This window comes from Alligator sinensis, unplaced genomic scaffold (assembly GCF_000455745.1).
Source record: "Alligator sinensis unplaced genomic scaffold, ASM45574v1 scaffold73_1, whole genome shotgun sequence".
Classification (NCBI taxonomy): Eukaryota; Metazoa; Chordata; order Crocodylia; family Alligatoridae; genus Alligator; species Alligator sinensis.
In genome coordinates, this window is record NW_005841838.1 from 3,657,208 (window position 1) to 3,674,572 (window position 17,365).

Consider the following 17,365-nt stretch of genomic DNA (forward strand, 5'->3'; position numbering starts at 1 on the left):
CCCCCCCACTCCCCCAGCCCCACTACCCCCTGCCTGCTCCCCCAGCCCCGCATGGCTGCCCACCCCAGCTCCCAGTACTTTAAAAAAAAGCCCCAGTGCTCACTGGGGGCTGCTGGGCAGGGGGGTGATCCCTGCTGCCCCACACTGCCCCACACTTTACAGAGGCCTGAGCAGCTCTGGGACTGGGGAGCAGCTCTGGGACTGGGGAGCTCTTGCTTACCGACCCAGCCAGGGGCTGGGTGGGATCTTTCCCACTGTTGGGGCAGCTGGCAGCAAGCCCCCAGCTAGGCGGGGATTCCCCACGCATCCAGGGGCAGCCAGGAGCTGTTCCACTGGTGAGACAGCTGGCAGCAAGGCCCTGGCTGGGCGGGACTGACCAGGGCAAGAGGCTGGAGAAGTGTTCCCTCCCTCTCAGCTGTTTTCTAGCCCCCTACCCTATTCAGACAAAAAGGGCACAGGGCTGTTCCCCTACCCTCTGGATCCCGGGCCTGACCCTAGTGTCCCCTGCCAGGCTGGGGCTGGCACTTGGGGGAGCCTAGAGCTCCCTCTGGCTGTCATATAGCAGGAGAGAAGCCCTGAACTGCTTCTGTTGGGAGCAAATTTGCTCTTGACAGGTGCACGTGTAGACATGCTCTCACGGAAAGTTTACTGCACAGTATTTGACTGTGCAGCAAGCTTTCTGTACATTAATTGCACATGTAGACACACCCACCTTAGATTATCCATCTTGCCTCATCTTATGTCATTAACAATAATGTTTCTTATTTTTAGCATTCTTAGGCACTGCAGAAAATCACTCTGATACTTCGGAACCCAAATGCAGGAAAACAGGTAAGTTATTAGCTAAATACAGAATGGAAGAATGACTTTGGAAGTAATTTCTTTGGCATTCTGATATCCCTAGCAAGGTGTTAAAGGTAATTATTGTAGCTCCTACATACTTGGCCTAGGCTGGGTTTACTAATATAGTAATAAAATGTCAGAGAGCATCCATGCTTTAATACAAAAGATGTTGGTTTGGGGCAGTGGTTCTTCACCTTTTTAGATTCAGGACACTTCTCCATGACATGTTTTAGTTTGGCAGCATCCCAGTTGAGAAGCACCATTGTGCTGCTTCACCTTACCCCTGTGCTTCTCAACTGGGCTACTACCACCAGCATGGCTGCCACAGCCAAGTGAAATTACCCAGCATGCCTTGTACTCAGCCAGGTAAGTCTAAAGCAGAAAGGAGTGGCCAGTCTTGCTGCAGCACTTTCCAATCACCCCCCACCCCCACAGCTTGGTTCCTACTCCTCCTTGAAACAGAAGCATGCAGGATAGTTCCACCTGCCCTGATGCCTCTACTTCCATAAGGCATGTGGGAGGTCATACCAGGAAGGACTGCAGCCGGATGAGGTGCTTCTGCCTACTTTAGGCTTATCTGGCTGTGCATGAGGTATGCAGGGCACCCATGCCACAACACCCCTGAAAGATTGAGAATCACTGGTTTAGGGACTTTTTCCTTTCCTAATCTATGTACTGAACTTTAACTGATTCAGTCTGGAAGAGGAACGCGTTACTGCTGAGAACTAGGACATTTCTGTATTCCTTATAAATAGTCAGTACACTTGTGCTTATGCTGTGTTACTTGCTACAGGATTAGATCAAAAGGGAGCTGTTATAGGAACCACAGAAACTACACAGGAAGGGCCAAAACAATGAAAATAAACTTCCCAATACATAGTGCAATGCAGTAGTTAGGCTAGTAGCTAAAAAAAAGGCAAGTCCTAGGGCCCATCCCTGTGTATACAGCTATTCCACTCAGGCTGAGAACCTAGAGTTCAGAGGACACTGATCAGCTAAAAATACACTCTGTAGAAGAAAGGGAGGGGCAAGCCTTCAGCTTCATGCCAATAGATTAGTTGAAAGTCAGGGTGTGGCAAGAGCAAGACTTTAGTTTTGGTTTCCAGTTCCCTGAAAGCCAAGTACCTTTTAGCAAATAAATCCTAGTTCATTCTGGAGACACTGGTTTTCTCTTGATGCATGCTATTACTGGCCCAAGGCTCTTGCAGGTGCCTTTAAGCATATTAAGCAGTAGTTCCTAACCAATGTGCTGCTTTCAACAATGCCACAGCTTGCCCATCTGTAGCACGGTGAAAGTGCCAGGCATGCCTCTTGTGGAGCCAGATCAGGAAACAAATGTGGCAGGAACAGGCACTCCTGACTGCCCTAAGGCTGCCTGCTAAACCTTTATCTGATAACTCTAATGCAGGCAGGACTATCTGCTCCTACTGCATCTGCTTCCTGATCTGACTTTGCAAAAGGCAAGCCAAATGCTTTCACTTGCTTACAGCAGTAGCAGCAACCTGGTTGAGGACCACATCATCCGAGGCAATACAACTGTGGTTCTCAACTGGGGTGCCACTAAATTCGGACAAGTTCTTGAGGGGTACCTTGAGGTTGGGAACTACTCTTCAGTAGAAGGGCTGGTAACTCAAGTTACAATACAATCCAGAGACTTTCAGGGAGTGGCTGGATATAGGTGTAACCTCTAGGGCTGTGTGAAATGGCACTGTTCTGTTTTGACTTGCGTTTTGACATTTTGATGGAAGTGTTTCATTTCGAATTTCATTTAGATTCAAAACTGCTGTTCTGTTTTGTTTTGTCAAAACAGTTTTGCTGTTTCGATGTTTCACCCATAGGCTATAATGGGGAAGCTCAAAACAGCCTATAACTTTGCCATTTCTGGCCTGATTTAAATGAAAGTTGCAGGAATAGTAGCCCCTTCTGAGCTGAGGGCATAAAGCCTGCCAAGTTTCAAGGAGATGGGTGCAGGGGTTTCAGGGAAACTGTACCTCAAAGTCTTGAAAGCAAAACTCATGTCACATGTATGTGTTAAGCCACAGAGGGGTCAAAACTGCAGACATGCTAGGCCCTGCTGAGGCCACAAAGCCTGTCAAGTTTCAAGGAGATAGGCGCAAGGGTTTTGGGGAAGCTGCACCTCAAGCTGCTGACAAGCAAAACTCATGACATGGGTGACCCTGTGTGTGTTAAGGCACAGCAGGGTGAAAGCTGCAGGCCTGCTAGCCCCTGCTGTGGCCACGAAGCCTGCCAAGGGTCAAGGAGATCAGTGCAGGGGGGTTCTGGGTCCCTGCACCTCTAGCTGCTGACAGGCAAAACTTGAACACACAGCTCAGTAACTGACACCAAGACAGAAAGCAGAGCAGTTCAAACAGTGCTGCTTTTTATGCAGTTTTTCCATCCCTCCCCCAGAGCACTGGGATTGGAAGGGACCTCGGGAAAGGATGACAGTCACTGACCAGCTACATAGTCAATATGAGAGTACTCTTTTCCCCCTCCCTCTCCTTACTTTAGTTTCTGTTTCCCTGCAGGCAAACCCAGCTTGAGCTTCAAAACTCAAAACGTTTTGAAAATTTTGAAATGTTTTGACTTGCCTCGTTTCGTTTCAAGGCTATTTCAAAGCTCTCTGTTTTGTTTTGATTTCACTGTTTCAATCTCGAAATGAGTCAAAACAGCTTCGAAATGAAACTGCTGGTGAAATTTTGCGCAGCTCTAATAACCTCCAGAAAAAGTGGAAACGTGAAAGCGTTTCTCAGGACTGGAAAAATGTTTTGAAAGGCCAACCTACTTTGCGACCAAGACAGATATATATACCCTGGCCAATTTATTACATTGTCAGTTTGAATTGTGCAGCAGCATTGCACAGATACTAGCCTGAAAAATACTCTTGAAAGACCTAACTTCATTTCTCACATGAGAAAAAAAAAAAGAGAAAATGCATAATCCTGCAAAGCCAAATGTAACCATCCTTTGGAAATACAACATTATATATACTAGCAAAGAATGACAGCATTACATTTACCAAAGTTCAAAATAAACTTGAAGTCAATACTGAGATTTCTCAAAGGGAATATTATGGTAATAATGTCACCACCATGAAGTCTCAGGTTACCAAACAACAGAAACAATGACCTATAGTTCTATGGACTAAATGCACATGATCTCATACATTCTCGGAAGCTAAGCTTTCCTGTATCTGGTTTATATTTGAAAGGGAAACTGCCTGGGAATTCCAGATCTCATAGTTGTGGTTGAACACTAAGTAAATATTGGACCACAGAACCTGAATGAGTGAAAAGGCTTTTTTCGTTCCGTTGTGGCAACTAAGATGATATACAGTAATGATAATAATAATAATAACAATGTAAACAGGAAAAAACCATAGAAACCGCTGAGCTTTAAAAGCCATTGAGGAGAAGCAAAAAGGGTTGTATCCATATTACTAGTCAATTAATTAAAAAATCAACCAAGCCTTTTTTTTTTTTTAACATTGCTTTAAAGAGCAAGTACATGCCATAGCCAGGAATCCTCCATACTCCCTTTGACAAATGCAAAACTAGGGCCAAATGTTGTGCATAGGCTATTGCTATTGCTTCTTTTGAAATTTGTGTTGATTATCAGACAGTCAGGCAAACAAAATGGTTTCATTCCTCTAAATGAGGCTTGTCATTATTGAGTGGAGAATTTTAATGAGGCCTGGACCTATTCGCTAGTAGAGTTACATCTAGGTACAGAGCCAAAATCAAGGGCTTTATTGTGCATGCATCTTTCTGGATCTTATGCAGCATTATGGTAGTGGACCATGACTGGAAGGTTGAGCACAAACTATTATTCTGCTTTATGACTTCATCCTTGGCAATAAAATACATACTGGGGGGAAGTTATCTTACAGCTTGAAGCTATCTGGAAGGAAGATGGGCCAGAAACAATGAGCACGTTCTTTTAAAAAAATGAAGACAGTCCAGAATCTTAACAATGTGCATTTTATCATACAGCCATGTTAGCTGGCTCCTCTTTGAAGTTCTGTTAAACACATTAGTGCATTTCAGAGGTTTAATGCCAAGCCTTTTGTTTGTGGTAAATCAAAATACTCTGAAGATTTGATACATGTCTAGTGTGTTATGCCATCTGTTCTGAGATCCTCTATAGCTTGTTTGACTTCTGGTGTGAAAATTAACTTTTCCTTACAATTGTTTATTTCATAAAGTGGATTCCCCTGCTGTGTCTACAGTGAACAGTAGTTTCTTATCCGTGACTTTGAGTGGTTCTCCAGTGAACTCCAGCTCCTTCTCTCTCCTACACATACCATTTTCTGTTACCACTATAAGTCCAACAGGAAGAAGTTTTATAGCTCCTGGTAAGTATGCTCCAGCTACTCATTTCCATGCCTCACCCAGGGTGATATCAATGAAAACATCTTAAGTATTTGTCTTAAACTTAGTCAAAGATGGGGAGAGCAATATATCACTTAAAACTGTGATAACAGCTATAACTGAATCCATTAGTGGAATTAAAGGTCACTTAAGGAAGGACAGCGAAAGTGAATGGCTCATAAACAATGCAGTGGAATGAGACTTCTGTTTATTCTGCACATTATAGGATATGATCGTAATAGTCACTAAAAGATAAAAACCTAAATCATGGGTGTTTCTAGGGATAGCATGTACATGTTTTTAATCAAATTTTTATATAATTTATTTTGACATCTATTTGCTCTCCAAATACTATTTTTTATATTTAATTTGGGGAAAAACTCTTTAGATTTTGATTTTGCTATGATTTTTTTTATTTTGCTTTGTTCCACTGTGGTGTTTATCATAGAACAAACTCAAATGAACCAGGAAGAGTTTGAAGTTAAGCGTGGACTATGGAAGCAACTGAGTAACAACCTTTTTGCATGATATTAGTTGAAACAAGACATACAGGCCAGACAGTGTTTAAGTTCCATAGAAACTCTGTGCTGTGGCAGATCAAATGACAAGCTCTGCATCATCATAAAAAACTTTTGGGCTGAAGTCATATAGAGGAGAAACGCTTGCTACCAGCGCAAGCTACAGAATAAACAGCCGCATGGAAACCTGCAGGGCAGAAGACAGTGGGTATGAACAGGTGTTCATTTCTAATGATGGAAATTTCTGGGAAACTAGAAATCTTTCATGGAGATGGGGGAAGTGCTGCCATCCCATCTCCCCTGCACCTTTCCCAGACTGGGGTGATTCCAGTCTGGGGAAAGCATGGGGAGCAGAGGCTGGGAGGGCAGTGGGGGAGTGGAGAAGTGGGGAAATATTCCCCCCTCCCCTTTGCCTTCCCCAGATTTAGGGTCACTCCAGTCTGGGGAAGCATGGAGAGCATTGCCCCCCTGCTCCCTCCCTTCCTAGATGGGTAAGAGACTGGGAGGGTGGGGAGCAGTGGGGCAACACTCCCCCCTCATGCGTTCCCTAAACTGGGGTGTCCCAGATCTTGGGGACACGTGGGCAGCAGTGAGCAGCTGCATCTCTCCTTTCCTCACTGCCTGCCACCCGTGTCTCTGGGAGAGTGGGGAGCAGCAGGGCAACACTTCCTATGCCTTTTCCAGACTGATGTGTCCCCATCTCAGAAAGTTTCAAGAGAGGAGGAGAGGGGCAGTGGCAGCTCAACTCCTCCATGATCGGGAGGAATTGAGCTGTGAGGAAATGCTCCCCAGTCTGGGGAAGGCACAGGGGAACCTGCTATTCAACAACTCCCGATTACAGAGGAGTGGAGCAGAAATGTATAGGCATTCATTCTAGTGAGACAACCTCTCTCAGGGGGGTTCTTCCTGGTATCAACCTGAAAGTTGTTTCTCCCAGGTGGGGCAACTTTCCTTTGGAAGAAACTAAATGAACACCTGTGCACTGGCAATTAGGGTTCTGCAAAATTTCACCAGCCGTTTCATTCCGACACTGTTTTGACCAATTTCGAGGTCAAAACAGCAAAATCAGAATGAAACAAGGGCCATCGAAATAGCCTCAAAACAAAACAAGGCTGATCAAAGCATTTCGAAAGTTGAAACATTTTAACCATAGGCTGGGGATGGGAAGTCAGTCCAGCTGGCCTGACTTCCCATTCCCAGTGCAAGATCTAGCAGGGGGCAGGAGGCAGCCCAGCGGAGCTGCTTCCCGGTGCCCTTCAGTAGATCGCCCCGGGGATGGGAGGCAGCCCAGCGGGGCTGCTTCCCCACCCCCTGTGCTTCATTGTGCCAGCACAATCAAGGGCGGGGTTGGGGAAGCAGCCCCACTGGGCTGCCTCCCGCCCCCAGCATGATGAAGCGCAGGGGTCAGGGAAGCAGCCCCACTGGGTTGCCTCCCGCCCCCGGCGCGATCAAGCACGGGGTTCGGGGAAGCAGCCCCGCTGGGTTGCCTCCTGCCCCTGGTGTGATTATGCGCGGGGGTTGAGGAAGCAGCCCCGTTGAGCAATCTAGCGTTGGGGATGGGAAGTCAGCCCAGCTGGTCTGACTTCCCATCCCCAGTGAAACTTGAAACAGTGGCAAAACAGCCTTTCTGTTTCAATGGAACAAAATGGAACAGCTGTTTTGACTCAAAATGAAATTCGAGAAGAAACACTGTTTCGTAGAACTGTCAAAACTCGAGGCAAAACAACAGTGCCGTTTCGCGCAGCCCTACTGGCGATCTCTACCAACAAAGTGGTGATTTAAACAATGCCTGTACAGGGCCAGTGGTAATGTGTGAGTCTTGCTATTTTGAGGGGAGCATATCAGTTACTTCAGGTTCTCTAATAGATACTCTTGCAAACAGTAGACTTCTTCAGTTAGCCGTATACTAAAATTCCCCTGTATGGGTCACAGACATCTGCGTTATCTTCAATATTGTACATTCATTGTGAATAATGTGTCTCTTAATAGGATGCCTTTGACAATTAATTATTTAACCAGCAATAGATTTTGCTGTTCAGTCACTCCCCAGTTGAGATTAGTTGTCCAGAAAGTGTACCCCTCTGTGCAGGAAAAGCTCCTTTCCTGGCACTAGACCTAAAGTCCTTAAAATCAAGTGAGTACAGATATTGCTCTCATTATCAATATTTTCTACAGGTTCCATACCAAACTGTCTCCCTGTTAGTGCTAAAGGGATTCAAGTGATTCCAGGTTTTCCAGCCCTTCCTCAGCAGATAATTAGTTTGCCTGTAAGAAACGGTGCCTCTGATATTATCATATGTCCAGGTAAGGGCAATAATGTTTTAGCCACTTTTTAAAATCAGTTCTATCAAAGTCCTGTAGCTCCTAGTCATAATTGCTCTGCAGCTGTTGTGAAGTCATACTGGCTAGCAAATCCATTCATTTGCTTATTTTATTTCCAGGGTCCTCCTTCCCCACTGAAACATCACAGTTGGCATCACCCATTCTTCCAGTCAATTTATCTGGTAAATACAAGATGGCTTTTCTTTATGTACAGTATCTCTGAAAGCATGAGGTTGTTTCTATGCACACAGAACCTAGCTCTTTCCTGCATATTTTGTCATGTTGGATTTCCTTATAGCATTATGCTGGCATTTGGTACTACGTAACATAACTGGTAATCTCTTTTCTCAAGGCTTAGCCCAGTCCAGAATACTAGTTAGAATCTTAATTGAAAGTTGGAGCTACAAAGCCAGGTATATTTCAGTAGCCAGATCATCTGCACTCATCACAAAGTCCTATCTCCTGGACTCTAATCTGTCCAAATTGTTTATGGAGCCACTCACAGGCCTGGTATCTTCACAATCCTGAGTCAGAAGTGGTGTGGGTGCTATTTTTAGCTAGAATTAGAATCAATCATAGAATAGAAAATGATTCTGCCCCAGCCCACTAACCATTTGCCCCAGCCCACTAATCATTTGCCCCAGCCCACTATTTTTGTTGCCCTTTTCTGGAGTCTCTCCAATTTGTCCACATCCTTCTGTAGTGGGGAGCCCAAAACTGGACACAGTACTCCAGATGTGGCCTCACTAGTGATGAATATAGGGGACAAATCACTTCCCTTGATCTGCTGACAATGTTCCTACTAATTTAGCCAACTATGTCATTAGTCTTTTTGGCAACAAGGGTACAATGTTGGCTCATATTCAGCTTATTGTCCACTATAGCCCCTATGTCCTTTTCTGCAGAGCTGCTGCTTAGTCAGTCAGGCCCCAGCCTGTACTGTTGCATTGGATTGTTCCGTCCTAAGTGCAGGACTTTGCACTTGTCCTCGTTGAACCGCACAAGATTTCTTTTGGTCCAGTCCTCCAATTTGTCTAGATCTTGCTGAATCCTAACCCTACTCTCCAGTATATCTACTACTCCCCGCAGCTTAGTGGCATCTGCAAACTGGCTGAGGGTACACTCCATCCCATCTTCCAGGTCACTGATGAAAATATTAAACAAAACTGGCACCAGAATCAACCCCTGGGGCACTCCACTTGATACTGGCTGCCAGCTAGACATCGATCCATTGATTACTATCCTCTGAGACTATCCATCCAGTTTTCTATCCACCTTGCAGACTATTCATCTAACTCAGACTTCCTTAGCTTGCTTGCAGGAATGTTGTAGGATACTATATCAAAATCCTTGCTAAACTCAAGGTATATCATAGTCACTGCTCTTTCCATATCCACAGAGTAATTCATCTCATTATAGAAGGCAATCAGGTTGGTCAGGCATAACTTGCCCTTGGTGAATCCAGGCTGACTGTTCCTTCTTCTCCTCCAAGTGCTTAGAATATTCTTTAATTTATATATATTAATTGATATATTGCTATATATCTGCTGCCAGGAAAGTGGAATTCAACCTGTGTATGTTCAACAGGCACTAAAACCAGAAATAAAACATCTTCTCTTCTGACTGGTCTTTTCTCTGAAGTCTGATTTAGAAGTCAAACAGATGCTGTAGAGACTCCAAAGCTCTTCAGAGCAAAGCAAAGCACATGCAGGTGACAAACAGTCCCTCCTGTCATAGCAGTCTGCCTCCAAAGATTTTCTCCTCACTGTCAAGCAGCTATTAATCCTTGGAGCTCTTCTTTAAGTGGTTGTGTACCTGGTTCCCGGGTTCTCTTAGTGTATCTCTGTTGTTGAGTACAGTTACGGTAGGTGTTATTGCCCCCTAGTGGCTATTTAGCTTTCTAAATGCATCTGAACTAACAAGTGAGAATTTTGAAGGTACAACAGAGGATGTCTTTCTGGTTTCTGTAGTTGTAAGGGACACCACACAAAATTGGACCCATGTACTTTTATGTTACTTTACCCAACAGCACAAAGTGCACTAGCATTTCAGAAACCTAGAATGAGGCCTTACACTTAGACTCCCCCAGCAAACATGCCAACAGATGAGTGGAGAAGGAAGCAACAAGAAAATCATTTCTTTGTTCTTCACTAATTTTCCTACTTTCTATTACCTCTTGGCTTATTTGACTTATTGCCATTGAACTCTCATCTACATGCCTCATTATAGTTTTCATTTTGGTTTTTGTACTCTCTTTTATTAACCATCTTCACTCTTCCCTACATGTCCCCCAGCTTCTCACATTCACTCCTGCCTCACTCTAGCATTTCCTGTAATTATTTAATTATTTTCTATATTCAGTACCTGCTCACTTGCTGATCCTTTGCCTTACTCTTTCCTAGTTCAGTCACCTTCTCAGGCATCTGCTGCTAACAGCTAACAGTGAACTCTTTCTCCCTACAGAACTTAAGTTAATTAAATTTGGGGCTAATAACATTGGGTATAGTGAAGGGATTTCCTGATGCTGCTCCCATGGTCCCTTATCTCCTGGGAAACTGTAGATTGTAATAGGCTATTTTAGGAGGGTACTGGTAGAGCTTTTACCTTGAGTAATCCAAAGAAGTGTCTGATACAGGCCTAGTTTATTCCATTATCTAGATGATGCTGTAACAGGAAGCTTGGTGCTTCGTCTACTTTAAGGCAGGCAGGCTTCGGCTGAGGCAGATGCAGAAGGAAGACAATTATGGACCACGCCTGAGAAGGAACCTGTAGGTGTGGCCAGGGCTGATTGTGGAGTCATCTGACCCAGGGGAGGGCTGGGTTTAGATCGGATATAAGCCCAGGCCCTGAGCTGAGCCAGCAGTAAGATCCTGGAGGCTTCTGAGGGAACATCTCCTAAGCAGGATGCCTATAGCTCCTCAGTGCCAGCACAAAGAGAACAGAACTTCCTGCAGCAATCTGGAGGTTTGGGAAGAGACTATGGGGAGGAGGAGGTCATCCTTGGGGGTCTAGTAAGGGGGTCCAAGAGCCCAGAGAGGGGCTGGGAGTGAGCCCAGAGAGGGATTGAGTAATGGATTCGAAGGGTCCACAAGCCTGGAGAGGGGCTTAGTGTGGCACCAGGGGCTCCAGGAGCCCAGAGAGAGACTGAGTAAGGGACCAGAGGGTCCAAGAGTCCAAAGGGGCTGAGTGTGTGACCTGAGGGTCCGATAGTGTGGAGTGAGGCTGAGAGCATAGAGAGAGAACATGAGAGAGTGATGACACCTGCAAAGCTTGAGGCATGGTGTAGGGATGGAATGGAGCCACACAAGTAGCCCATAAGGCAATGACCATAGACACTTGGTGGTCATTAGAATGAGAGCAGATTGGTGAAGCCCTGGGGCAGTCTCCCTTATATAAACCAAATATATCAAGGCATGGCAGAAAAATGAATGGATGACTGCCCACAGAGACCAGAGTGGGTAGGGCTGAAGGACCCCAAGGGCTTTACAGCCACCCCTGGAGATGACCCTGTTACAGATGCCACTAGAGTTCTTGCTTTCCAAGATAAGGGCTGGACTCTTTTTGAAGACATCTATATGGCCCAGTGCAGTAGCATACAGTGATATCTGACCTAATCTGAATGAGCTAACTTAAGTACCAGAAGCAGTCCAGCCTTATTAGCATGACACTCCACCTGCGCTGACATACTCTGGTCTTCAGCACAGTTAATTAGTTTGGGGAGAGTACTGGATTAATGCATTTATACTGCTTCTGTTACCCAACCTACCTCTGGATAGCACTGCATGGCAGTCATAGGTCTGCCTGTTGGACAAGCATAGTAAAGTCTCAGACCGGTTGCTGTAACATCAGGTTGTCTGTACTGCAACAGCAGCATGGGAAGGACTAGGCCAAGGTCCTGGACCTAAGGCATGCCCCAGATGCAGAAGCTTTCCAGTTCCAGCTCTGGGTTCATCCTCAGAATCTGTCTCAAGCCTTCAGTCTCCAGCAGACTTTGAGACAAGCCTGGTGCAGCCTCACTGACAGATTTCCAGGTCTGGAGCATGTTAGCAGGCTCAGCTACACAGGGACTAGATGGCACATGCTCAGCCATGCCCACTGCAATATGACAGACATACCTAATATGGCCATAGACTGTGGCACAAAATCATGCCTTCTGGAGCCAAAAATGCCTTAACCACTCTGCCACCAAGCACCAGTTGTGCCACACACATAAATCATCATACATTACTCATAAGGGCTGATGGTGGGACTCCTCCAGTGTATGGTTCTGCAAATCTCTGTGGTAATTATGGGCACACATTAGACGGGATCAGAAATACAACTCCTTTTGGCTCCTGGAGGGGTATATATTAGGCCTGAATTTGGCCTAAGTGGATCTATTCAAGCCTTTTGGTGGAATGTGCCCCCAAGAATGAAAACTCTTAAGAAATAGTCAAAACTCACAAGTTTTCTGAGGGTTGAGTGCTGCTCTTGTATAAATGTTCTAAAGAGGATGTCTCTTGCCATATTATATCATTTTGGGTTGAGTGAAAGCTGGTGAGTGTAACAGCTGTTTTTTATTTTGGGCAAGCTGAAAATTTAAATGGAGATCTTTCTTAGAACCAGATGGCTGAAGGAACAGGTGCACTACCCAGAATACAGGCACATAAAAATACTTGAGTAGAAAATGATCCGGGTGACCCTAGAAGTTTCCCTAAGAACTGGTCAGCCAACACAGAAAAAGCAGGAAGCCAAAGTCACAACCACAAACAATACAGAGTGTTGCCCAAGACTAGCTGAAAGAAGCTGGTAGCCAAAGAAACTGTTTCCAATCTAATTCCTATTATATTCATGGTTTCCTGGTCTTTTGTCTGCATGGAAGGCAAGACAGTGACACCTTACACACTAATAATTCAGTGAGGAATAAGCTTTCATAGATTCATAGATGCTAGGGTCGGAAGGGACCTAAATAGATCATTGAGTCCGACCCTCTGCATAGGCAGGAAAGTGTGCTGGGTTCAGATGACCCCAGCCAGATGCCTATCTAACCTCCTCTTGAAGACCCCCAGGGTAGGGAGAGCACCACCTCCCTTGGGATCCCATTCCAGATTTTGGCCACTCTGACTGTGAAGAAGTTCTTCCTAATGTCCAGTCTAAATCTGCTCTCTGCTAGTTTGTGGCCATTATTTCTTGTGACCCCAGGGACGCCTTGGTGAGTAGAGCCTCACCAATTCCCTTCTGCGCCCCCATGATGAATTTATAGGCAGCCACAAGGTCGCCTCTCAACCTTCTCTTGTGGAGGCTGAAGAGGTCCAGGTGCCCTAATCTCTCCTCATAGGGCTTGGCCTGCAAGCCCTTAACCATACGAGTGGCCCTTCTCTGGACCCTCTCCAGGTTATCCACATCCCTGTTGAAGCGCGGTGCCCAAAATTGCACGCAGTACTCCAACTGTGGTCTGACCAGCGCCCGATAGAGGGGAAGTATCACCTCCTTGGTTCTGTTCATCATGCATCTGCTGATGCACGATAAAGTACAGTTAGCTTTGCCGATGACTTTGTCACACTGATGATTCATGTTCATCTTGAAGTCCACTAGGACTCTGAGATCCCTTTCTGCTTCCATGCTGCCAAGCAGGTCATTTCCTAGGCAGTAGGTATGCTGGACATTTTTTCTCCCTCAGTCCAGTACTTTGCATTTCTCCTTATTAAATCGCATTCTATTGTTTTCTGCCCATTTGTCCAACCTGTCCAGGTCTGCCAGTTACTGTTCCCTGCCCTCCAGCGTGTCCACTTCTCCCCACAGTTTTGTATCATCTGCAAACTTGGACAGAGTACACTTCACTCCCCCGTCCAAGTCACTGAGGAGACACACCGTGGGATGTGTCTGGCTGCTGCCCTGGAAAGTAAACTAAGAAATGAAGAGAGTGAATTGACCCACTCTCCAAGCTTGAAGATAGCATCTGGTTCTCTGTCACAAGGATTCAAGGCTTCAGGCACATGCAGGATAAAAGGTACACACTTATAGCAACAAAATTACCGCCAGTATGGAGTGGGTGGGATACCATATCGAAGGCCTTCCTGAAGTCTAAGTAAACGATGTCTACCCCTACTCCTGCGTCCAGGTGTTTTGTAACCTGGTCATAAAAAGAGACTAGATTAGTCAGGGATGATCTACCTGCTACAAACCCGTGCTGGTTTCCCCTCAGCATAATTTTTCCTGCTGGGCTCTCACATGTATGAGCCTTAATAATCTTTTCAAAGACTTTACCAAGGATGGAGGTGAGACTGACTGGCCTGTAGTTGCTTGGATGCTCCTTCCTCCCCTTCTTGAAAATAGGGACCACTTTGGCCCTTTTCCAGTTCTCCGGGACCTGGCCTGTGCGCTAAGAGCGCTCAAATATTCTTGCCAGTAGCTGTGCAATGACATCAGCCAGTGCCTTCAGTACCCTCAGATAGAGCTCATCCGGGCCTGCCAACTTAAACACATCCAGTCCTTCCAAGTGACTCTGCACTATCTCAGGGTCAACGCTTGGTAGTCTGGCACCCTGCTGTTGTCTTTCTGCAATCCCATTGTGAGACTTGTCTTGCCCCTTGCTTAGGAACACTGAGGCAAAGAACTCACTGAGGAGTTCGGCCTTGTCCCCCCTGTCTGTCACCAATTGCTTTTGCCCATTCAATAGTGGTCCTATACCACCCTGGGCCTTCCTTTTACTTCTTATATATCTGAAAAACAATTTTTTGTTATCCTTAACTTGGGATGCCATCCTCAGCTCCATGGTAGCTTTGGCCTTTCTAACTGCCTCCCTACAACTGTGAGCTGAGGAGGTATACTCCTCTTTAGTAATTTCTCCCTGTTTCCACTGCTTACATGCCCCACTTTTTGCCCTTAGGCTGCTCTGGATTTCTCTGGTTAGCCAAGGAAGCCTCTTGGCCCCTTTCCCCTGCATTGGGATTGTCTCCCTCTGTGCCTGAAGGATCGCTTCCTTAAGGCACAGCCACCCTTCCTGGGCTCCCATCTCACGAAATCTCTTACCCTGCAATGCGTCATTGACTAAACGCCTGAGCTCGCTGAAGTCAACCTTGCTAAAGTCTAGCACTTCAACCCTACTAGTTACCTTTCCCACTGTATGCCTTATGATGAAATCTATTATTTGGTGGTCACTGTCCCCCAGGTGACCACTGATCTGTAGGTCCCCTACCATGTCATCCCACATTGCCAGTACCAGGTCCAGTAAGGCATTCCCCCTAGTGGGACCATGTACATCCTGCATCAGGTGGACGTCCTGCACACAGGATAGGAACCTGCATGAATGGTGGGAATTTGCTGTCTGTGTCTCCCAGCAGATGTCAGGGTAGTTTAGGTCCCCCATGACTACCACTTCCCTAATCTTTATGGTCTCTGAGAGCTGCCTCAGGGGTTCCAAGTCTAGTTCTTCCCCTTGGTGTAGGGGTCTGTAGCAGACCCCTACCACTAAATTCCTTTCCCCTTGACCTACATGTATCTTAACCCACAATCCTTCTACTTTCTCCTCCTCCAATTCCATTTTGATAAGGGTCGATGTATAACACTCCTTGACATAGAGCGCAACCCCTCCCCCTCTCCTCCCTACTCTATCCTTTCTGTGTAGCTTATAGCCCCCAATGTGTGGGCCATAAGAAACAATTTTCATAAGGAACAACTTACTTTGTCAGAAGCGATCAATGCACCTGCAGGGAGGAGGGGTTCTATGTTACGTTAACATTTTTTGCATGCATTTATCACTGAAATAGACATATGTAAATGATTACATTTGTCATTATCTACCAAGCACTTCAGTCATTTTGACTAGCCACACTGATGAGAATTGTAAAGACTAATAAGTGAATATTCAAGTCAATTTTCTTAAATTGCTTTTTCTCCACCAGGTGTAGAAATTTCCAAGGGATCACAAATTCCTTTTGTTCCTTCCAAACAAACTCAGAAGAGACCAAGTAAGTTTTGATCCTTTAAATTGCTTTGCAGCCTCTCTGAACAGCCAGAATATTAGCTTTTGCTCTAGATTCAGCTGATTGTTGTCTTGTGGAACATGTTTGGAGCTGTGTGAAGTTTTCGAAGGAGAATTCTATCATTTCTTACATATTATGAACAAAAGGCTTTCTGGAAACTGTCAGATGCCAAATGATTCATGCAATTAGAAAACATCCAGAAGCTATGCTGAGTTGCATTTCTTTTAATATACTTGATTATTCAATACACACATGCTTTTTTCTTCATTCTAGAGCCAGTGGAAGCTTTCTGCATGTCACTGAAGGATTATTTCTGTGATGTGTGCAAGTTCATGCCCATGGAGCGTGAAGTAACTCTCGATCAGCTCTACATTGAAGGGGCTCTTTTGCAAGGTCAACATGAAACAAAGAGTGGAAAGAATATCATCAAGGGCATAGAGAAAGAGCCAGTTATATATGATTTGGAAGAGAAGGAAAAAACGGCTTTAGAAAGAAACCAAATATTTCAAGTCCCAGGAGGAAAAGATCTGGAAACCAAAATAATTGTGTTACTGGGAAAAGCAGGAATGGGCAAAAGTATTCTTGTTCAAAAGATCTGTCAAGATTGGTCCAATGGCAAGTTTTCTCAGTTTGAGTTTGTCTTTTTGTACGAATGCAGAAGACTGAGCTTGCCTGAGAAGCGATACAGCCTGAAGGATTTGCTACTTGAAGTCTTTGTCAGACCTCAAGAGGGAAAAGAGGAAGTCTTCAAGTACATATTGCAAAATCCCAGTAAAGTCCTCCTCATTTTTGATGGTTTTGAAGAACTGCAGGATCATGATGGCTTTACACATTTCCCAGACTGCCAATCTTACAAGGAGCTGTACAGCATGAGAGAGCTATTTGCAGGGCTCTTCCAAAAGAAGATACTCAGTGGTTGTACTTTATTACTAACAGCTAGACCCAAAGACAAGTTGAATCAGTACTTATCCAAAGTGGACAAGATAATTGAAATGGTAGGGTTCTCTCCACAACAGGTAGAATTATACATATCCAGATACTTTGAAGGATTACCGTACTGCAATGATTCCATTAAATTAATCAAAGATTGTCAGTATCTATTCAGTCATTGTTATAGCCCTGTCATGTGTAGATTCATTTGTTTTCTCTGTGAGATGGTGTTTGAAACGGGACACAAAGACTTGCCTTCAACACTGTCTACTCTCTTACTAAAATTCTTTCAAGAAAAACTGACACCTGCACAAACAGATGGGACAACCATAAAAAATCAACAGAACATTGTCAAGCTAGCTCAGGTAGCCTGGAGTCTTGGTGAACAGCATCAAAATGCTCTGAAGAGTGATCTCTT

General features: G+C 45.1%; 1 protein-coding gene across 1 annotated transcript in view; it reads left to right on the forward strand.

Annotated features, from left to right (window-relative positions):
* Positions 1–17,365, forward strand: part of CIITA (class II major histocompatibility complex transactivator) — a 57,762-nt gene that overhangs the window by 22,441 nt on the left and 17,956 nt on the right. The window contains 7 exon segments of the mRNA XM_025203246.1: positions 772–831; positions 5,048–5,197; positions 7,907–8,035; positions 8,173–8,235; positions 15,937–16,002; positions 16,291–17,363; position 17,365. The exon segment at position 17,365 is cut by the window's right edge and continues 655 nt beyond it. Of these exon segments, the coding sequence (XP_025059031.1) occupies positions 772–831; positions 5,048–5,197; positions 7,907–8,035; positions 8,173–8,235; positions 15,937–16,002; positions 16,291–17,363; position 17,365 (1,542 nt within the window).